This window comes from Rhea americana, unplaced genomic scaffold (assembly GCF_003343005.1).
Source record: "Rhea americana isolate MKP2758 unplaced genomic scaffold, rheAme1 scaffold_24, whole genome shotgun sequence".
In the NCBI taxonomy this organism is placed as follows: domain Eukaryota; kingdom Metazoa; phylum Chordata; class Aves; order Rheiformes; family Rheidae; genus Rhea; species Rhea americana.
This window is the reverse complement of record NW_028186357.1, coordinates 2,931,521-2,954,844: the sequence shown is the minus strand read 5'-3', so window position 1 is coordinate 2,954,844 and position 23,324 is coordinate 2,931,521. Positions and strand designations below refer to the sequence as shown.

The 23,324-nt window shown below is 39.1% G+C and overlaps 2 protein-coding genes across 5 annotated transcripts; one reads left to right on the top strand and one right to left on the bottom strand.

The window, feature by feature from the left end:
* The first annotated feature begins 16 nt into the window (after nt 1-16).
* On the top strand, nt 17-16,573 carry ATMIN (ATM interactor). Of its 3 annotated transcripts, XM_085306422.1 has the most exons (6): nt 17-98; nt 437-486; nt 978-1,115; nt 6,091-6,216; nt 7,408-7,607; nt 8,351-16,573. In XM_085306422.1, the coding sequence occupies exons 4-6, from the start codon at nt 6,112-6,114 to the stop codon at nt 10,179-10,181; spliced, it is 2,136 nt and encodes a 711-aa protein (XP_085162548.1). In that variant the 5' UTR covers nt 17-98; nt 437-486; nt 978-1,115; nt 6,091-6,111; the 3' UTR covers nt 10,182-16,573. The 3 variants fall into 3 exon arrangements, with proteins under 3 accessions (XP_085162548.1, XP_085162546.1, XP_085162549.1); XM_085306420.1 differs by lacking the exons at nt 17-98; nt 437-486; nt 978-1,115 and adding an exon at nt 1,545-1,769; XM_085306423.1 differs by lacking the exons at nt 17-98; nt 437-486; nt 978-1,115; nt 6,091-6,216 and adding an exon at nt 1,654-1,769.
* A 639-nt stretch (nt 16,574-17,212) lies between these two features.
* On the bottom strand, nt 17,213-23,309 carry CUNH16orf46 (chromosome unknown C16orf46 homolog). 2 transcript variants are annotated; one of them, XR_014896017.1, is made up of 3 exons: nt 23,154-23,309; nt 19,682-22,711; nt 17,213-18,952 (listed from the first exon to the last, which is right to left on the bottom strand). XR_014896017.1 is itself a non-coding variant. In XM_085306426.1 (2 exons), exon 2 carries the CDS (start codon nt 22,601-22,603, stop codon nt 21,665-21,667), a length of 939 nt encoding a protein of 312 aa, XP_085162552.1. In that variant the 5' UTR covers nt 22,604-22,711; nt 23,154-23,309; the 3' UTR covers nt 19,283-21,664. The 2 variants fall into 2 exon arrangements, 1 of the variants encoding a protein (XP_085162552.1); XM_085306426.1 differs by lacking the exon at nt 17,213-18,952 and having other exon boundaries at nt 19,283-22,711.
* Nucleotides 23,310-23,324: the final 15 nt, after the last annotated feature.

Sequence of the window (23,324 nt, the reverse complement as noted above, 5' to 3'; positions counted from 1 at the left end):
ATTACTACTTCATTTAACTTSTGGACAGAAAGAGTGCAGAATCAAGATGGCAATGTTCACTAATACAAACATTAGCTCTGCAGTGGAGTTCTTTAGAGGTAATAATTAAGTAGACACTTTATGTAACTTTCTGTATCATTTTTAATTAAGAGATGGATTTGGTTTGAAGATTCAGTTACATTGTACTTTCTATTTTTAATTCTTTTACCTAGACAGGCTTACTTTGTGTAAGATTTCTTTAGATACATCGATATGCAAAGACAGTCTTTCAAAAACTTTATTACACAATGTACGTATTTTGACAGGTTATATGGGACTGTTTTTAAAACCTTGAATAAATTTGTAAATTAAGTCCTCTCATAAACTTTGTTTGGCTTGACTAAGTGAAAAATGACTTAACGTATACAGATTTTGTTGTTTTTTGGTTATTTTTCAGCAACACTACACTACATAAAAGAGAAGTTAGTTTACAGCTATCTGACAGTGGTATGTTTTTAGCACTTCTGTCTATGCAATTTAAATGCTAATGTTTGACCAGAATACTTAATGTTAGGATTTTGAAATGATTTTAGATTTTGTATGGTACTAAGTCTACATGCAATTAAGAGTTGGCTCTTAATGACTCTTACTCACTTATATCCTCATATACCTCTCTAGGAGTTAGACCCATTAAGATTTCAGTATGCATTTCAGTCTGTGCAACTTCTGTCTCCTAATGCTGTACACAAGTCATTATGATCTCAGGTGTTTAAATTATTTATAATAGAAAGGTTAAGCTTCAAGATGCTCTTAAACATCGCGAGTACCTCGCCTACTGCCTCTTTCTGCCTCTGTTTCAGAAAAGGTAGCCCCTCTCCCCTCCTTTTAATGGAAGAGAAGTCAATTTCCTTTATTTTTCAAGTATGTATTTCCCAACTGGCTATTATGTAACAGGCAGAGGACTTCCAGACAAACAGACATGTATTTATTGGTTACAGGAAGCAGAATCCTTGTAGACAGGATACGTGAGCGAGAACTAGAGGTTCTACAGCGAACGCAAGGCCCTAGCACAGTGCTGGAAGACGTGTGGCAAGCCACCAAGCCCGTAATGTTTGCGCCCCAAGAGTGGCCTCTGTGTAGGTAACATCTTGCTCTGCTTTTCTTTATTTGGAAAGCTCTAAAGGGGAAATACACCTGCYTTCTGTGTCGTTGATTCCTTAAAAACGCGAGAAATAAACCTCCAAAAAGCTGTTTGGAGAGAGTCTCCATGGTTAGGCCCACGGAAAGAGCGATGAAAGCTGGCGAAATCGCATGATTTTTAGCCGCGTGCTGAGCTCCCTTTCTCTGTAAGCCCGGAGCGCTCTGGTTTCGGGGCGTTTCTAGGTCTGCGGCGCGCCGTGTGCTACCGCCGCTCGGAAGAACCCTCCTCGGGCCCGCGGGGAGGGGAGAGGAGGGGAGGGGGCGGGGCCCGCGCGCTCCTCATGAATATTCATCAGCGGCGATGACTATTCATGAGGCGCCCGGGCCGCCCACCCGGAAGTGGGAGCCGCGCAGCTGACAGCAACATGGCGGCGGTGGCGGGGCGGCGTGGCGGGGGGCCCGGGAGGCCCCCGGCGGCGGCGGCGCCGCCCGCGGGGGACCTGCCGCCGCCGCGCGAGCTCGTGCGGCCCTCGGTGACGGAGCTGTCCCAAGTGAGGACCAACATCCTGTGCACCGTGCCGGGCTGCGGCAAGGTCCTGCCCAACAGCCCGGCCCTCAACATGCACCTCAGCAAGGCCCACCGCCTCCAGGTAGCGCCGCCGGGCCGGGGCCGCCCCGGGAGGCGGTAACGGCCCCCCGCCGCCGCCGCCGCCCCGGGTGTGGGGGCGCGAGCGAAGCGGGCGCGCGGGGGGCCCCCCGCAGCTGCGCGCGGGGAACGGCCGGGTTTGCCCCAGCGCTGCGGAAGCGAGGGCAGCGTCACGTTTCGGGGGGCTTTACTTCTGTTGCTCTGTTTGCTCGCTGTTTGTGCTTCTGCGGGGCGAAGCTCCGGCCTTGTTTCTGAAGTGCTGTACGAACGTGTTGCGTTTTCTTCTCTTAGCGGGTGGTAACCCGTCATAATTAAAATACGGAGTGTTGTAGTTACGCTGGGCTTTTTCGTTAGATTTTTAAAAGTGTCTGTGAGCCGAAAACCTAGGTGGATGCTGTTACGCCGTTTTGGAAACGAGCCCTCTTTACRGTAGTCCTGATGGGAAAATGCAGCCCGTGGGGTGGGGGAAAGCTGGGGTTTAGTGAGCACATTTTTGAGTGTAGGCTTTTCGTAAAGGTAATCTTACTTTTTTTAAGATCATAGTGCTAGGTACATGAARATAAATCTTATTCCTGGAATTAACAAGCGCAGTACCGGTAGGATGTTTTGATACCAAAAACAGGCATTGTCACTGCAGAAAAGGAGAAGAGGATACTTGTATAGGGAAGTAGGATGACCCTCAAAAAAAATCCAGGTTAAGTGCAGCAGTAAAAAATATAAGGCTATGCCCTTGTGAGCTGCTGACAGAAATTTCAAATTGATCAGTCTTAGCTTGTAACAGGAGAAACTTAAATAGAAAACATTTGCACGTGCTGTTTGGTCATACGTATATAAGCCTTTAGGGTGATGCTGCTGTGAGAAAGATAATCCTAAAATACGTCAGAAGGACGTGCTCTGCCACTGCTGTAAAGTAGGAATCTGAATCAAAGAAGCTAGAATAAACCTAGAGGAGATGTCGAAAAGGACTGCTAAGGGTGATGAGGACGGCAAGTGGCTGCCAAAGGGAGACTCTAAGAATTCATTTGGCCTAGCAAAAATGATATGATCAAGTGTTGATAGATAAATGTTTGTCTTCTGGCTCCTCAGCTTAATTAAGTCATTGTAAAACAGGAATAGTGGATATAAACTGATGATGAAAGTATTAGGTTTGAAAACTTCTTGAATACTTAAGTCTTTTGCAAATAGTATTTCATGAGGCAGAGGGGAAGATGTCTGTCTACTTTACGTGAATTGATCTAGCCTCATTTTTAAAGGAGAGGGTTTTGTGGGTTTCTGTGATACCAGGGAGACTGTACTCAGTGGCGGCCTGGAAGTGAAAGCTGCCCTCTCCAGGCCTGTTACCCAAACAGGAGGTTTACACAAGCTCAGTATTTTTGGCGATAAGAATAACTGCGCTTCTCTCTCTGTTACTTACTAAAGAAAAGCATAATCTTCTCACAAAAAAATATTTTAAATAGTTGGCTRCTGTATACTGTAACCATATTTGAAATTAATCCTTTGGAGTAAATCTCTCTGTTGCAGGGAGGCAACACTTCACTAAGTTCACCTTGACTAAATCAGTAACAAGGATTATTACTTTCTCTTTTCCATGTTGATGACACAAGCCTGTTTGAATGTCAGTATTCTTTGTAATAGAAGTGTCTGCATTGTACTAGGTTAATTGAACAAATATCTACCAATAATCCTGCAGGTGGGTATTGTGTAAACATGGGAAGTAAAATCAGAAGGTGAAGACTTGTTAAAAATGTCTGAAGTATGACTGGCCAGCCAAATTTCTGTGAAGATGTAAGATTAACCATTTAGAGCCATGAGGACTTTAAAGTTAGTTAGTTTAAAAAAAAAAAAAAAAAAAAGAGAGAGAGAGAGAGAGATTAGTGCCTGGTAAAGGTTACATGGATGCATAGAGTATCTTTCAACTTGTATCAACAAATCTGTTGAGATCTATGCCTCAAAATCTACACTTCATCTGTTGTAAAAGCTTCTTACTTGTTTTTATAAAGCCTTTAAAAACTTGGCATTATTTTATAGCCTAGTTCTTTTACTGAACTATTACAGAAATTGAAGTGTGATTTATTAAGATCTTTGGATGCCCTTATAGAAACCTGTTATCAGGCATCTTGACAATTGGTAGAAATTCAGCATTCAGGTAGTTTTGAAAAATTTGGCTGTGCTTTACCTGTTAAGTGCCTGAACATATTTCTGATCACATTGTCATCTGATGGGTTATGATGATAAATTTTACATGCTTACTTTACACGACTTTCTTATTCATAAGTAAGGCTAATTGCAGATGAAATCAAAAAATTTAGTCAGCAGCAATGCAGGATACCCAACCTAATTTTTAATTAAAGGCAAATCTTTCTTTTTGAAGAAAGAAGTTTTGGTATCTTCCAGTTTGGTATCTGATCAAAGTATTTGGGGGTAAATTTGAGGTTAAAAAATTGGTTTGGGGGGTGACAGGACTGGAACAACTAGATTTTTGAGTCACGTTCTCTTCTGGGCAGTGGCTCTCTAAGGTGCAAAAATAATCACAGCAACTACTCAATGTTCTTTAGCAACAATGGCACGCTGTTTTAAAGTTAATTTGAGACAGTTAGGTTAATGCTATCTAAATTGAGGCATTGAATCCACAATCACAAGGGAAATAAAACAGATCCACTTATGAATGGCTTGTCTGTGGGGAAGTCTGCTGCTTGTGCAGAAGGATGGTTGGAAGGGCAGAGGAAAGTTAGTCTCATATGAAAACTCCCTGTCTGAAGAATTACTCCTTTTTATTTATTTACTTATTTATTTATTTATTTATTGGCAAAATGGAAGCTGACTGACTTTGTCAAGAGACTCTGGACTTGTTAAGTATCATGTAACATAGCAAGGCTGAGTATCTGGAAATAGAACTGAAACATTGCTTGAAGGGAATGTTATATTTTGCATGGAATGTGTTAAGTTGAAAGATAGCTTGAGAGAAAACAAAATCTTTGAAGTGTCTCACTAATCCAGTTTGTGATATTCCTGAAGTGCAAAAAAAAGAATACTCCAAAAGCAAGATAAAAGTATGTCTGAGCAAAGTTTATTTTAGGTTATGGCCTGCTGTAGCTAGGTGGGAAGAACAGATCTAAGCYGCGTCACAGCAGCTGTTGTACATACTCTTTTGTTTGCTTCGCGTAGGATGATTATTGCATTTTGTGAATTTTTCATGTATAGTCTAACCTGTGTAAATATGAAGTAGCTGGAGATTTGCCCAAAGAAAGTAGCAAGATGACACTGACAGTAAGCAGAGTCAGTAGTGAAATGCTGATATTATACCAATGATTTCTTAACTAAGGAAATCAGGTGTGAAGCCCAAACAGGGCATGCTGCAGTGATTCTTACCTGAATATTGATCTCAGAGATGACAACGGAGGCTGTTGTACCTGGCGCTGAGGACTTGGTTGGCCTCCGAGTCGAGCTTCGGAAACTGTAAAAAGACTTGCAGCTACACTGAGCATTGGATTTTCCTTTTGCTAATAGTTTACTTTTTAAATTTTTTACTTAGAACAGGTGACTGATGTTTTGACTGAGACAAAAAGACTTCAGATAAAATGTCTAGAGGGATGTGTTTTGCCTAGTTTCCATGGTGGTGTCCTCAGCAGGAATCAGTTTTAGATTGTAGAGCAATCATATTAATGTATCCTCATATTATTTTTTGAGGCCCTCTGTGAACGAGTGACGTTGCTGTCTTTTATTGTGCACATGCCATAAGGCCACTGAAGTAGATTGTATGGAGAGCGCAGGAATATAAGTCACTCAATGTTTAGAGGTTCAGAATTAGTAAACAGTTGTTAGTTTCATAGACTTAAGTGAACTTTGATATATGCTCTAAACTAAGTGGCAGAAAGTGCTCTGCGTTCTTCATTTTATTACATATAAACCTGAAATAGTGCTGACAATTCCAGTGACAGAGAAGAGTTGCATTATGCAGTATGCTGCAAGTAGACTGCTCTACTAACAAGTAAAATTGTTTTGTATTGACAGTATATTTTAGTATCTGTGGAGTAAGCTTATTGGCTCAAAAAACACAAAAGGCACGTATAATGCGCTTAGGGCCAAGAGTGTCTTGGTAGAAATAATTAGTATGGTGACATTACTCTGGGCTTGTGATTTGGCTTGGYAACGCTGAGCGAAATAGCATCTAAACAGGTGAAACACCATTTGAACTTTCAYATCACTTAGGAAAGTGCTTTTAACTTGAGGTCTGTAAACTAATTGAGCCAAAGTTGATAATGTATTCTGAATGTTGTCTTTAATACACAAACCTGTAGAATTTTTGTCAAATTGTACTTTTTCAGGATGGAAAACTTAATGCACCAATGAGGAAGGGTTTGAAAACTTCACAGAAATTCTACTGCTGTCCTATTGAAGGCTGCCCTAGAGGACCAAACAGACCATTTTCCCAATTTTCTCTTGTAAAACAGGTATTCCTCTTTTCCTGATTTAGTCCTGACTTTCTCTACTTCAGAGAGTGTGCACTTTYGCATTCAGATATGAGAAAAGCCCCCCAGCATCTATCCAGAAATTGCGGAAGTATATGCAGAAGCTCCACGTGGGCGTGTGGTTGGTGAATTTGCATGTTTGCATGTTGACACTGGAGGATCTGAACCTTTTGCTCAAACAGACACTGGTATGTTCTGCTGAGATAGACGGCCCTTCTCCCCGAATCAGTAAGCTTGAAAAAGATCAAAAAGGAAAAGAAAAATCACAGTAGCAACCAATAAGGGTTTAAGATGTAGCTGATGCTTTTAGGCAATTTTTCAAGTGAGGAAGAGGTAAGGGTTTTTCTCTGCTTTAGTCTAAGAATGCACTTGTTTACAAGTTACTTGTTTAGGAAAGCATGTAAAACTTTTTCTTCCTGAGTAAAAACCTGTTCTTTAGGTGTTGATCATCTGTGATCACCCGTGGAGACTGTGGGTGACTAGCGCTTGGTGCCAGAAATTATACAGAAAAATTCTGACCTTTGCTGTCAAATTGACTTGTTTGATTTGATACTATTCACTCAGCTCTCTGAGTTCACTCTATAAAGTAGATCTTTGGAAGTATCTGTTTGTTGCCATGTATACCACTTACTGCATTCTTCCACGAGATTCATCTTTAGCTTTATTAATGTCAGTAAGGAACCTCCTATAGGATTAGGAGAAACCTCCTATGAGATTATGTTGCACTTAAACATTTATCTGTATTTTAAAGTGGTGGAAGCTACTGGTATGTAGCTACTATGATCAGGAGCCTCCTAGCAGATCCATTCTCTCTGCTTGCAGAGCTGAATGCATTATGAATCTTATGTATAGACAAATATTTGTACAAATAAAAACTTACTAGTTCTTATACTCCAACTTTTTTCCTGTACTTAGACAATGAATCTTTTCAATCTTATATTTTGTTAACTTGAAGGTATGTATCTTGAGATGCATGCAGCACAAGAAAATTTTCAAATTTTAAGCTCCTTAAGCTCACAACTTATTTCTCGGGAGATTAGCAAAAGGTTGTCATTTCTGATTCTATTCTTCACCAACATTTGCAATATTTTATATGTTAAATATCAGTGTCTCCCMTAAAGTTTTCTTTAACTCAGCTACAGACTGATGTTTACTTTTCATTGTGTATTCTAGCACTTTATGAAGATGCATGCTGAAAAGAAGCACAAATGTGATAAATGTAGTAACTCCTATGGTACAGAATGGTACTTGAAACGGCATATAGAGGACTGTGGCAAGACTTTCCAGTGTACTTGTGGGTGCCCTTATGCCAGCAGAACAGCATTACTGTCTCATATTTACAGAACTGGCCATGAAATTCCTGCAGAACACAGGTAAAAGTGAAGCAGTAAAGTAATGCTGTTTGTATTCATCCCCCAGTCCTCTGTCTCCTAGGTACTGCCTATTTGTCCCCTTTCTGTTAATTAAATTGGAGATTGGCTCACACTTTTAGCTTTAGAAYTGTTCTCAGTTTCTTTGTTCTGTTGCTTTTAGCAGTTTCTGTTTTGTTGAAGGTGATGATGATTAATTGCCTAATCAGTAAGATCAGRTTTCCCACATATAAAGCAGGAAGAACTGCCAGCAAGATAGTTACTGATGACATTGCACTAGATGGTGTAAATACTAGTTTGGATTATAAATACTGCTAGTATAAATACTGGTATAAATACTAGGTTTTTGTTGTTTCCTGAAAGTAGAGATAATCTGAAAATATTCACAGCTGGTAGCTGTGGTGTGAAATACAGTTCAGTTTATTTTCTTCTATAGTCTAGTTAGCATCAAAATGAACTAAGTGCTCTGATTTGAAGACATTTAATGTATAAAGGAGAAAAAAAACTCTAAAGCTTAACCCCCCTTTAGAACATAGCTCTCTGTAAAATAGGTAAGCTTCCCCCCCCCCTTTTTTTTAAAGAAGAGTGAGGAATAGATCCCATATTTTAATCAGAATTAGTGGTCTTCTCATTTTCAACCTCGTTTATGGCTTGGATTCCTATTTCCAATACAATGACTTGAAAGAATAGAAGRCAGATGTTTTGTGCTTGAAGAGACATATAAATTATTGATCTCATGTTCGCAGGGATCCTCCTAGTAAAAAAAGGAAAATGGAAACCACCGTACATAATCAGCAGTTGGCAGAGAAAGCAAATGAAGCATTCATCAATACACACAACGATAGTCCTGGCACTCAGGAACTGGACTCATCCGAAGTGAAATTRGTAGCCCCTTTTGAAGGCTCCGGCAGTTCTAACTTTGCTAAGCAAATGCAGCCAAAATGTACGCCGAAGATGCTTTTACCAAAGCCCAAAGTGGCTTTGGTTAAACTTCCAGTGATGCAGCTTGCTCACTTGCCCATATTTGTATCTGCAACAGACTCTTCTGTCAAACCTGTTGTAGTGGCTGTTGATAATCAAGGGTCAGTTATGAGTACTGTTCATTTATTGCCTCAATCTGTAGGAATTCTGATTCCAGCACTGGAGGCAGAAACACTTGTATTTAAAGACACTATGCCTGTTTCAAAAGTGACAAATTCTGGTGATAATGAACCAGTAAGTACTGGTGTTCAAGTTAACTTGGATAAGGTAACATCAGCTAATACAGGACAAGAGCTGGGGAATGTTTGCCACAAGAATAAAATTTCTTCCATAAATGTACAGACTGACTTATCTTATATTTCACAGAACTTTGTACCAACTGCAGCCTGGACTCCCGATTCCTCTGTATCCGCCTGCTCTCAGACAGATTTGTCATTCAGTTCACAGGTGTCATTACCCATCAGTGTACAAACACAGACACTGCTGCCTGCTTCTAAACTGACTTCATCCATAGCTGCTCAGACTGATGCTTTTAGTCAGGGTTGTTTTCCAACGTGTGGTATTTCTAGAGAGACTCAAACCAACCGAACACAGAACTCTCTGGATGGARGAGTGCAAATGGACCAGGCTGTAATGTGCGGTGACATCTTTGACAATGTGCATTCGTCATACAGTGTTTCCACTCAGATTGGACTTCCAGAGAGTAATTTAATGACTGGAAATATAGATGAAACCTTGCTGCAAAGGAGTAATTGCAAGAGCCTGAATCAGGATTCCGTGAAGTCGGAATCCCTTATCAGCTTCAATACACAGACTAATATACTTCCACCTCAAAATACAATGGATAATCAAACCCAGACAATGGACTTACTAAGTGATCTGGAAAACATCTTTTCAGGAAATATGTCTGGCCAGACACTGGATAATCGTGGCCTTTTGTCTGATGCTAGTTCTAATGCCGACACACATCTGCCATCTGGCCCATCACAGAGCACAGGAATAGATTTTGATATTGAAGAGTTCTTTTCAGCATCCAATATCCAAACTCAAACTGAAGAGAGTGAGCTTGGTACCCTAAACTCTGAGCCTGTTTTGGAGTCTCTGGACATCGAAACTCAGACTGATTTCTTATTTTCAGACAGTGCCACGCAATCGTATAGCTGCAGAGGAAATTCTAACTTCTTAGGTTTGGAGATGTTTGATACGCAGACACAGACAGACTTGAATTTCTTTTTAGACAGTAATACCCAYCTGCCTTTAGGCAGTATTCTGAAGCAGTCTAGTTTTTCCATGAGCACTGACTCATCTGATACAGAAACCCAGACGGAAGTGTATCCTGCCATTAAAAATATACCTAGCCAGAACATGGAAAGCAAAGTCCGGTTGAATAGTGCTGAAACGCAGACTATGGATAGTTGCTTTGAGAACTTTGGAAATTTATTCCTGACCAGCAATGAGACACAGACAGCAATGGATGACTTTCTTCTGGCTGACTTAGCCTGGAATACAATGGAGTCCCAGTTCAGCTCTGTAGAAACACAGACCTGTGCAGAACTGTGCTCCTTGYTTCAGAGCTCTGACAAGTCCAGCCACTGAGCACTGTGTAACAGAACTGTTTCCTGTGGTGTGAAATTAAGTTATTGGGGTAGGAGAGATGGATCGACCAAGTTATCCACTTTGCGTTGTTGAATGTAGTTGTCATGCACAGTTGGCCTAAGAGGCTTTTCGTGCTGAAGGTACTCTACTGAATATGTAACTTCAACATAAACTACATGGGCTTAAATGTGTGTGGAATTTTCTTTTGTTTTGTAACTTGTTAACGTACATTTGAACCTTAAAAACTTCTGTGGTGCCTATGTTTTCTGCTCAAATTTCTTTACAAAGATGATACTGCTTTCATTTAAGCTGAAAAACTTTTGAAGTTTTCCCATATTTATTTCTGGCATACACATAGGGTTGCAGAGTCCTGGACCAAAACCTGGCCAGTCCAAATCAGATGCTTCCCTGAAGTTATGAGGAGAGTTCCTCTGTGTGTAAGCTACTTTTGTTTACTTTTTTCAGTAGCTTGTGTTTTAAATTTGGTGTGGATATGCCAATGTAAGCCGTACCGGATTCTTTTATTCTATGCCTTCACAGCTCTTACTCCTGTGTAAGTTGGTGTTTTCCAAGCACCCATCCAACAGACTAGAGCTGATACTGTTCATTCAGTTGTAGATCTTCAGAAGTATCTATTTSTTGCCATGTATACCACTTACTGCACTCTTCAGCAAAATACATCTTTAGCTTTATTATGTAGACTCTTGAATATATTTATTATTAAAAATGTGTAGAAAGCAACAGTTTGAGGGTTTTTTTTTTCTGAAGTGACACTGATGCTCCTTTGAAGGGTAGGAAAAAAACTTGGAATACACAATTATAGGGAAAATTAGCATGCTGTCCTTTTAACTTGTGTGGTAAAATATTTTTGGTCTTCAGGAGGGATTTGCTTAATCATTTGTGACTATAAGACACTAATATTAAAATGTGTRTGCCTGAAAGTCTGGAATAACTTGGTTTTACTGGAATACCCCTAGCTCTATCAAGATATGTATCTTGAGAAATCTTATAATGGTTTATGCTACAACTACCTTAAGAAAAATCTTTAGAAGTGGGAAGTTAAGTTCTCTAGCATGCATCCTCACCTGGACTCTTGTCCTTGGTGTTGTTTTTGGAAGCAGGAAGTCCAATTGGAACCTGTAAAAGAAAGCTGAGAGACCAGCTCGCAGAAGCCCCTTTGGAAGAGTGTGTCCTGCTTTTGCACACTGATCTGCAGCCCTCAGTGCCAGCAGCTTTTTGGAGAGTTTTCTGAATATAATCAAATTTAAACAGACTGATCTGTTGAAGAGAAATATATGTGACCTCATGGATTTTTTTTCATGTTCATCTTACGCTTTGTACCAAGCTTGTGGTAGATGCAATTGCATGAAAAAAGCCTGCTGTGAATGTAAGCTGGAATTTGGCCTTAACTGCTTTTTATCTTTTACTATAATAGCAGAAAAATGGAGGCCTCGGGTTTTGTCTTGACCAAGTTCTAGTTTCCGTTACCTTAAATGTCAAGAGCAACTTGGTGTCAAGCTCCTGGGCCTATAATAGACTTTACTCCCCTAGTGTAAGGGGAGAGGTATTGGCTACCTACATAGTAGGCAGCTCATCTGTAATGTCTGTCCAAGCCTTAGTTTTTGAAGACTTGCTGTGCTCTGTGCTTTGCTTCATATCCTGTGTTCAAGGATAGGGGAGTTAGGTTACTCACCCAATGTAGTGAGCTGCTCTTGTTCGAAGTGAGCGATAGTTTTCGACTTCTTTGTCTCTTCCTACCACTCTTTGAATTGTCATAGTTAAATCAACACRCTCATATGGTAAGAATCTCGACTTATGCTTGAAATCATCTCTGTAAATTAGCCCAGAAGCTTATATCCTGTTTTTCAACATTTCTAGGGGAGAGCTTGAAGACTTCCACAGTCTTCAGTTAAAGAAACTGCACAGAGGAACCTTGTGGTTCCCTCAGGAGTATAGTGATTTTGAGAAATGTTGTCCCACTCTACCCCATATTTCTTAATGTAAATGTTGTTTTTAATGCCATTTTTTTCTGAAGATATGACTGATTCATATTTGCCTACCTACTTCCAAATTGAGAAATATGATAAATGACAGAATTAGGGTAATTCATTCTATTGCAGTATTTTTCTGGTAATGTTGCAACTTTGGGTTTAAAAGTGTTTTTCTCCTCCTCTCTTCCCTGGCTGGAATACAAGAGAACACTTCTTCGTGCACAGGCGCCTGCATTTTTCAATGCACAGGTTGCCTGCACTGACAAGGAAGCAGTTATATATAAGTCTGATTCTTAGATTATTGCTTTAAAGGAAATTGGCAGCTGGGGAGAACTGTGCTTTCCACGGCTGTAGGAAGCAGAAGTGAGAAATTCTTCGTTACCTCTGAATTTGGAAGCCAGAGTCTTTCTGAAAGAGAAGGAATCTTAACCRACGAGGAGCAGAATTCCAGACGGTTTCAAATTCTAGCCATAGCCATCCGAGATGCAAGCTAGCATTTCAAAAACTTTGAAACAAGTTTACAAGTCAGAATGGGAGTCACCTTGTTTTTTGCATGTAAGCCAAAGCTCTTAACATCCTTGACCAGTAGAAAAAATGTAAGGTTTGTATGGACACAAATCTTACAATGTGATCATTACTCATTTATTCTGTTTCGTAATTAAAAGTGTTTATGAGCTTTCTGCATTCTATTAGAATACAAAAATACCATTCCCCTCCCTCAGCTAAATTTAATTAGATTAACACAGTACTACAGCATGAAATTATTTAATGAAAATGCAGCAGCATTAACGCAGTTAAGCATACCTGTGTTGCCCTATGGAATTCGCTCATTTTGACCAAGATTAATTTATTTTTCACAAATTTGATTCCCTATGAATTGTTTATAAAAGTCAAAAATAATAAACATATATTAGAAAACACTTTGGATTCTAGACTGCTAGCACATGTCCTCATTTAGGATTTATTAAATATTTTTTTAAATGCAGACTGCAATCAGACTGTTCATAGTTCTGTTGAATTCCAGAGTCAACATAATGAAACTTGATCAGAAGTATTGTTGCTAAATACTCGTAATTCCTCAAAATTAAATGGGTGGTTCTTTACAATAGCTAGTTTTCTGTTTTGTCCTTTGTTTTATGGAGTTAACTTTAGCCAGAACTATTTCTTACCAGTAGTAGGATTATATTTATCTTTGATTTTTCTGCAATTTGTCTCTGATTTGATTTTCAAGGCRCTGTCTCATAATAATATGAGTTAATAGTGACTTGTTATTTTGCTAACTCTGTTTTATATGAGTACTCTATCCTCAACTGCCATTTGAACTAAGATAGAGAAAATATTACATCAGATTCTCCATAGCCTCTTAGCACAAATTTTTATTTAGAAGCACTGACTACTATTACTTGCCCTAACTCTTTGCACTTCCTACTTAATTCTAAGTTACGCTGTGATTGTTGGATCTCTTATGCTTGTGTAATACTGCTCTGAGATTAAATTAGTCCATAGTTTTGTAGGCTCATTTGAGCTTTTCTTCATTATTTGAAGTTAGTCCAAGATTTACTAATATGTATCAACCTGCCACTTCACCAAGTTCAGCGGTTTGTCCCTGGGAAAGATAGCCTGGTACTACAGGGAAAAATGGAAAATGCMTGTAAGGGCTGTTAACAAGTTACTTCAATAGATAAGACTGTTGTCAACGACTTCACTGGACTTGTGGATCATTTGGTTTTCAGCAAAAGCTTTCCTCCTCGCGGGCCCGGAGAGGCTGAGCGCGCGGCGTCCTGCGCGGCGTTGCTCGGGAAAGGTCGGTTTGCTAGCTGTGCCGTCTGGCGGAGCCCGCTTGCTCGAGGCAGGGTCGAACTGAGCACGGCCTCCGTCTCGCACGGTTCTCTGGGCAGATGAAGATAAACAGGAGAGTCGCAGATACTCTCTAATAGATTTCTGTGATGTTTAAGAATAATGCAGTTACGTACACATTTAAGTTGTACATTTAAATCTTCAATTTGGCCTTCTGGAAAAATGAATGATGCCTGTTTGGTAGAGTAGTGCAGTGGCAGATGTGAGCCTCCACTGGCAATTTGCACATGTGTGTGTATGCAAAATTGAGTAGATTGATTTGAAACTTTGGGCTTTTGAGAGAATGCTGATAGTTTATAGAAGGTAAACGTGTTCTGTTCTCAAGGTGTATATATAAAAAAAAAAAATCAAATCTGGGACACATTCCTTCCACAGTTTATGAGAACACGAGCACAGAACAACTGAAAAATGAGAGGTCTGTCTTGTTGCCTTCCATGTTTGTCACTTCATGCTAAGAATTTGTCTAACTGGATATATGTTTCTACTTATATTTGCATCTACTTATGCTAATATGCTTGTAAATACTTCTTGCTGCGGTAGGGAGGTAATCCTCTCCCTCAACTCTTCATGCCAGCCTAAGAGATATCAGTAGTTTAAAGTTAGTTYATTAACTCTGTATGTTCTTAGCTATGCAAAGTCGTGTCTAGAAAATTCTCTCTTCTGAAGCGTATATAAGTTAAACAACTGTAAAACAAGCCCCGTGAGACCTCTTCTGATTTTAAACAGTTCAATCAGCRTCCGTAACTTAGCAACGTACTTAACTAGTGCTCCTTACCACAATTCTATTCCTAGGCACGCTCTCAGTCATTTTTTTACGTTGAAAAGAGAAGGGTAAATTTCCCTGCTACCCCCTACGTACCTTGAGAGCGTAGAGGCGACAGAACCAACTTCCCTGAACAAAGATTACTGCCTTCCGCTGTTTTCAGTCCTTACCCTGCTAACACATGCTCATATGTTAGGGTCAGATGTGAATTGATTTTGGTAGGACTAGGTAAAAAGCTGTATGTGTTGGCATGATTCAGATCTAAGTATTTTTTTTAATAATCTTTCAAACACTGGATAAGTAGATGATAAGACTAACATAATTACGTACTGAATTGATACAAGGTGCTCAACTTGCAAAAGAATATTTGTTATTGAAATGACAACTCAGAGGTGAACCAAACTTTTATTTGCCTTTATCATTAAGGTGTAAAGATTCATTTGCTTTAATCTGGTTTTGACATGTTTTTTAAAACATGATCTTAATGTACAATTCACTGTTCCAAATATGTTGACACCAAAACATTGCTAACATTGTGGGCCTTGCAGCTTTTTCATTCATGTTTGTTATAAGGTGCTGCTATGCCTGTGTTCTTAATAGAATAGATCTACTGTAAACAGGCTTCGATTTATAATATTGTGTGAACACTATGAAGATAGGGTTGTTTAATGGTAGTAAGCTGCTTTTCCAATTCATTGTGCAAACTTGCAACTTCTGTTTTTTGTTTGTTTTTTTTTTTAAGTTGATTTGAATCGAAGTGTGCGTGCTTGAAGGATTTGCTGCTTAGAGCATGACTGAATTTTATTGTTCAAAATGCCATTGCTATGCAATGAACAGAATCAAGGAGCCCTGCATCATTCAACTCTGTATTGCCTTGCAGTCGGGTTGATGTTAGGTTTGTCTTAGTGTATGTGACTCTTCCACATCACTAAAAATGTAATTGAAGAGTCTTGAAGTAGTAGAAGTTCTTGAAGGAGCTGCTGATCTTCAGTTAAACAACAGAAGTCCTTTACTTCTGATTCTTTTTCATATACTGGCTTTTTAGCAGCATCTCCAACATAACCAGTAATAGAATATAATAGATGACCTGTGATGATGTAAACTGTGCAGCTCCCATTTCACCATGAGTAATGCTTTACATGCATGCTTCAAGCACCTGCATGCAGAGCTAACTTGACCATACTTCTATATACACAGTATTTACAAATGCATCTCATAAAATAAAGCTGGATACAAAAGATAGCCATATTTTTCAGCTTACAGAATTGAACACCGGATTGTGATCTGATTTAAACTTTTAATTATTTGGAATGGATGAGTAATAAGTCTCATGGGTGAGTCTTTCCCAAAGCTTGTGTGAGCCAATCTCAGTAAGGCTGAGAACTGTCCTTAGAATGTTTTTCTTCTCATCACTGTTGAGATTTTCATCTAACGGAGGAATTTAGTTTCCAAAGGATGTTCATGTTTGATTCTTGCTATTTAAGCCAATAAACTTGCAATGAACAGAAAAAAGCAAATGTTCATTTCTTATATCTATTTTACAAGTGACAATCCCAAAGAAGGAATGTTGTCTTAATAATTGTGAAACTTTTAAGGATAACGCATGCAAAGAAAACCCTGTGCCAAAATACTATTTCATATTTCCCTGTATTGGAAACTGAAATGTTACATGAATTTACTAGTAAGTTATTCACAAGTGTTTAACCATTTTGTTCACCAGTGAAGCACTTCTTTACTCTTGTAAAWTATACATATTTTGGAATAAAGTCAACTTCAATCTATTTTTGTCTTCTGTTGTATAATGTCTGTGATCACTCTCCTGCTTAAAGAGGCATGGGTAGGGTAAACAGTGTCTGTTAACAAGTGCTGTCTGTCACTCCTTAACATCTTATCTTCTGAAAGCTAACTATCTTTGGAATTAGTAGAATTTTTGTAATCTAGAGATGTATTTAAAAGTCAGTCAGTTCTTGATCTCTAGAGACTACAAAACACTGTTTTCCAACATAGTCCTACTTGTCAATGAGTTATAGGAAGTTTAAAGTTAGAACACAAATAGAATCAGATTTAACAAGATGCTACATTTCATAAACTTAAAATAAACCTCCACTAGGGAGGTTCTCCGTTTTTAGTGAACCTGCGCGTAGGCTTAGGTACTGAACAGCCCGTATGCAGATAAGGCCGGATTCTTTTGACTAGCAGCATCCAGGCTGGCTGCGCTTGTGAGACTCCATCCCACAGCATTCAGCAGTGCGTGCATAAAGAGACGAGGCTTTCCTAATGAAAACTTTAATCACCTTTTATGCAAAATGGATACCTCTGGAGTTTCCGTTTCCTAACAGATGCCTTTCCTCTGCAGTAGACCCTCAGGACTCATGACTGCTTTGCATTCTTTTCTACCTTACTATCCCTCCCATCCCTCCCTTAACTTGCAAGATCTCTAGGCCTAGCTGTAAGTAGCATCAGGTRGAAGTTCAACTGCACTATGCTGATTAGTTTTCAAAGTATCCCACTAAAAAATTACAATCCTATCTAATAGTTCATATTTTTTTGCAACGTACTCTGTATAACTGAGAGAATATTTTTTATCACTGTGAATATAAACAAAGSTGGACTAGGCTGATTTGAGGCATGGACGATACTTTGTCCCCTTCTATCCTATGCAGTCCTYGTGCTTAATCCCATCATTTTCTGTTACCCGGAGGATATAGAATGCTGATTTCTACTCTTACCCTGGTATCTTATCAACTTCCATATCAATTCGGAGTAGGTGGATGAGGAGATGCTCAGTGRCAGGAAGTTCTCCTGTACCGTTGCAATGGCAGCATTCAAGATGACGTTCCCTGATGCAGACTGGGTTTGGTCTTGCAGCGCTCTGGGTATTTGCATAAGGCAGCATTCAGCCATAGCGGCAGTGAAGCATGGAAGATATTTCCARAGAGGTTCAAGTATCTAGAAACTAAGTTCCTGCTCAGAGCATTTAAACCCATCTTTCAAAGAGTCATATGCATAATATACTGACTATCCTTACAGAAATGAAATAATCCTATTCCTGTTACAGGAATGACATTCTGCTTAGATGAGGCAGAGTTTTTTCAGCCTTTGAATTATTTGAGTTGAGTCTATTCAGGCTGTGAACAAAAGTCTGACAGACTGGCCTCATGAAACTTTCAGAAGTGGCTAGACAGTCTAAAAGGCAAGACAGAAATTTTGAATCTTGATTCCTGAGGAAGATAATGGCTGTTTAAACATCAGCAAAGCCTTGTGTATTTTTTTAACTACCTTTTTGAGAGTTTCTAATAATTGACTGTTACTTCTGTTGGCAATGAAACCATTTCTGACTGGTTTGTGTGTAGATACTGCATTTCCTTCTCTTAAAGAAATTGCATGCTGGCAAGCAGATTGTCTATCAAAGCAATGGAATTAAAGATGAGGCAGATTTTCTGTCTGGCTCGGGGATTTGCTGCCAGTGACAGTGAGTCCTGAGGAATGAGTCCTCTGGAAGTTTGGACCTAAAACAAAGGGGAAAAGGAGGGTGTTGATCTAAGTTTTGGGTGTTCCATCACTATATTATTACAGTGTTGTCAACAATTCCCTTTTTGCTTGCTTTGTTCTGGCACCTGGAATACAGGAAGCATTTTTAGCTGCTGTAGCATTTAAATTTATTGCCTTCATTCTCAAAAGAAGAATCTAAATATAAACAAGCAGCTCTTATTTCCTGTGGTAGAACCAATGTCTTCAAGGTCACATATCTTCATTAGGATTATGATGACTGAAGTGTGGTGAATTCAGTCTTTATATTCTAGGCCTTTAGATGTCAGCTTTTCAGGTTGCCTTTTATTGTACCCCTTTCTTGGAAAATTCTTACTTTTGTCGCATGAACTGTAAGCAGAATGTAATTTGCCCTTATCCTTTTCTTCTTTAAAGCCGTTTGTCAAGGGAGCACAACAGAAACACTATTTCTTGCAGAATTGCTGGAAACTATCTTGCAATTAGTTTTTAATTGATCTCTTGTAAACTTGGTTGATGGGGCCAAGTCTCCATGAGCTGCTGGAACCATGTTTATATAGGTATTTAAGTAACAATTTTGTCTGCAGTATTTTTTGGACTTATTTTGTCCTGACAGCAGATTAAAGGAGCATCTCTGTCCGCATTTTTTTTACCTGAAATACAAAGTTTAATTGGTCTATGTTAAGTATTAGTAGATTTTTCCAACAGTAAAAAAAAATCACTTATACCCTAAGCAAGTGCATTAATGATCTCAGCATAGATTTTCACATTCCTTATCTGACCAAAAGAGTTAAAATGATTTTTTTTTCCATATCCTCTGTGAATATTTTTCAGCTCTTTGGAGAAGTTAAAAATTTGCAATTTAYAGCCATTTTCACACATGCTCATGAAATTACACTGAAGAGTCCTATTTCACAGGTCTTGTAGCAATAATCTAGAAATATGACTTGGAAATATCATCTTGTATTAGTTTGTAGAAAACCTCGTCTTCCTTCTAATGAAAACAGATTTGACAAATTAAAAAAAAATGTAGGAAAAAGATTTATCTGGTATAAAACACTGAAAAAGATGGAAATAAAGTTTATGGTTTTCCCTGTGAATTCCGATTTTTTTTCCTGTAGTCTTAAAGAATATACTGTCTGTCTGCAATGGCTGCAACTTGTAACTACTATAATGAACGTGTTTGGCTTTGCTTGCTTTTAGGTGATAAAGCAGTTCATTTTCAGTTTTCACACTGAAGCAGCAATATTTTCAGTTGTTTGAATGGAAGACACCACCTTTCCTCCTTCCAGGCTATAGAAATTGTTGCCGATCTCATGGGCACATCTACATCTAAATTTTCTACCTAGAGGACTGGAGACTGGAAATAAGTACATACGCACCTGGATACTTATTCTGGGGCTATTTGTGAAGGATCCTTCTCTTGTGGAGTATGTATCTTATATCCAAAGCACAGGGTGGACAAGGACAGGGGGAAGAGTGAGGTAGAAGGAAAGGAATAAAGAAGGGAAGAAAATTGCATATTAGAGGATGTCACTGGGGAAAAGGGTGTTGCTACTAGCTGGATAAAAACACTGGGAAAAAACAAATCACTGACAAAGAGCATTGAGGAACAATGTTCCACTACACTGTCAAGGTGTGAATCAAGTGATGTTCTGTTTCCCTTTTGTGGGATAATCTCATTATATGTTTGGACAAAGTTTAGAATTTAGAATTGTGCATTCTCTCTCTTGACTTGGAACAGAGTAACGGACAGATACAAAAAAAATCTAATTTCACACTGAAACACTCAACTTTTGTTCTTCAGGAAAAGCGAAGAAATACAGATGAAAGACGGTAGTTTTAAGAGCACTTGTGAGCTTTTTCTGTCATCGGTGTTTATTTTGTTAGCTGTGCAGTAAGTGGCACTCTTCTCTCCAATACAGAGATACTGTATCTAGAAAAATAGAATTTACCACCAGAAAAATGGTAGCCCTGGTCTAACCWCCAGTGCAAGATTCTGCTCCTCAAGCTGATATGCCACAGTATGTGCAGAGAAGACTTGCAACATAATTTAAGTATTCCAGAAGACTTCCAGATATCCTAAGCAATTTTCGGTAAAATTTGTATTAAGACACAATGCAAACTACTGGAACCATTATTTAACACTTTTACACAGCTCCTACATGCTTCTCTAGAGGTCACTGCACTCCAGTAGTGGGAGAAGAGATGAAGCCCTATCATCCTCCTCTTTTTTTTAAAGGAATAAACATATAATCAGCCATTYGAAGTAACAACTTTTTTAAAAAAACTTACACTATGCCTCCAGAAGGTGATTGTTCTTTAACTCTGACATACAGATACCTGAAGATGAATAAATGGTTAATAAACTGATGCCAGAAAAATGCTGAAAACTTTACTTTTATGCATATGTTTATTAATAAAGAATTAAATCTGAAAAGACAATGAATTCCTGAATCTAAAGCTCTTGTTTAAAGTAAAAACGTTACGCTATTGGGAGTCTTGGACTGGTATTATCTTTCCCTATTACTTCCAAATTTCCATCAGGGCATCAGAAGAGGGAAAGGGTAAGTTGCAGTGAGTCCTGAATGCTAAGGAGCATGCTCTTTGTTGTCCGTGTGTAGAAGCTGTTACATCCAAATTGCAGTTATCTGTGTATGGAAAGACTGTTACTTTACTTTGATTTGTAGATCAAATAATAGCTGTTATGTTTAACACAAAAACAAAACAGAATTTGATCTAGAAATCCCACTATTTGCTATGAGATGAAACAAGGTCTACATGCCTATTAAGCAGAAACAACCAAATAAAACATTACCAGGATTAGAAAATAAGTCTATTTAAAACTAGTGAGAACAAATAATTGTAAATAACTTCCAGTCCCACTACTGTTTGCTTTCCAGGTTATTTCTCTTTCAGGTACAAAAATAGCAAAGAATGTATGCAAAAGCATGTGAAGTTCAATAGGATTTAGACACTGCTTAAGGTAAGAATATTCTTAAATACCTTGTTGAGTAGGCATGGATTTAAGAATGTTCTTAAAGTTAGGCATTGCTCCAGTGCTTAGTGGGATCAAATACCTAAATACCATGCTAGACTACACTAGTTATTCAGACTGCAACTGAACGAAGAGGTTGCAGTTCATCCCCAGAATAATCTATTTAAGGCTCTAATGGGCTATCTAATGACCAAGAAGAAACTAAACCTACATGAAAGTAATTGGCATTCAGCAGCTTATAATGCTATTAATAGCATCTACAGAAGCTACATATCTCCAGATTGCTCACGAGGAAATCTTTTTTTTTTTTTCCTTCACTGTACAGCAAGCAAGCAAACAAAAGGCACGAAACTACAACATAAAAATGTTAGGTCAGTCTAGATGGCAGTGTAGTTCTCGCAACACGGCTGGCCATTAAGGAAGGTAATAGTCCAGAAAGTGGTGCGACCTCCTGTATTTTTTCTTCTTTCTCTTGCTTGACCTCAACATATCTGTTCCTGACATTGTTGGTTAAAGAGCTTTGGATATCATAATGTTTTGTGTGTTGTATTCCTTCTGTATGTGGAAGCTGCTTACAGGCAGGATGAGCGTTCTTTTTCAAAGCCGTATGATTAGAAATGGTTGCAATATTTTTGTTTGCTGCAAGAGCACAATGCCAGTGTGACTGCTCAGGATCTTCTTGCAGGATTGAGACTTCCGTGTGGSTTGGCACAAATGATGATGGTTTGTGAAGTTCTATTTTTTTCTTTGCTTGATCATTGGTGACATCAGTTCCTTTTTTACCCTTCTGTTCTGCAGCTTTAGCATCCTGATTATAGGAAGCAATCTCAACTGAAGTACCATTGAGCATTTTCTGAGAGATAATGGTCTTATTCTTCCAAGCAGTGTCTGAAGTACCATTGGGAGTGGCATCTTTCACAGGTGGAAATAGTAGTAAAGACTTTGAAGTCAAAGATCCAGAGCCATTTGGATTGAGCATATTAAGCCCCTGGGGTTTCATCTCTTTACACCTCAAAGCTTCTGTATTCTTCACATCTTCTGGGTTCCACATACAGTATTCCTTTATTGGCACGCTCTTCTTTTCACCTTGGGATGTTTGAGTAGAGTGTAACTTGCTGTGATATATTTCTGTTTTAATGCCGTCTGCTGTAGGATAACAGTTAGACTTACTAGAACAGGTTGAAATCTCTTCCTTTTCTGAAGTTGATTCAACTATTGCATCTACACTTAACTTGCCATCATATTTTGACTGATTTCTTCTAGTCTTGACTTCTTGGCTTAAGCTGTTGTCAATAGATTGCAACATGTCTGAGCAAAACAGGCAGTTGTTGATGGTTTCATTTGCCTTTGATTTCTTGGCTTGTTTTTGCAGCTGAAAGGAGGCAAATGGAGCAGTTTTACCCCAACCTTGCACCTGGTAATAGAGAAACATGTTAAATGTAAAATAACATAAAGCACTGTAAACATAAAAAGGAGAAGATAGTCTTTGCTGATGTACCTGAACACTCCTGCCACTCTGAATATACCATTCAAGTTTCCTACCAAGTCTAAATTAACAAGTAACTCTAATCCTCACTAGTCCCATTTGGTAATACTGTAGTACTTTGCAGTATTTTTTATTTCCTCCCTAAGGAATTTCAGTTTTATCYTGAGAATTTGAGAACAGACTAATCTAACCCCTTGTGCATTTGTTTGTGACAGGTGAACACTGTGCACTCCTGCAACGTCTTGGAGAAGTTTATGCATCTTTTCTTCACCGTGGGTATAAAACTGAGTATGAAAATAATCCCCAAATCTATAAAGACAAATTCCAAAGTAATGCGGTCTCTCTACTGCACAGAGAAAAAGGCCGGGACCTTTGTGGCACAGGTAAAACGATGCTCGTCTCGTGCAGCGCAGCCTGCCCGGCAAGGCCGGRCGCGTCACCGCCGCTGCCCCCGAGCAGCCGCGCCAGCGGGGCGGGGCGCGTGGAGGGGCGCGCACGGCGAGGAAGGGGTCCTCTCCGGTCCCGCCACCCCCGGGGCTGC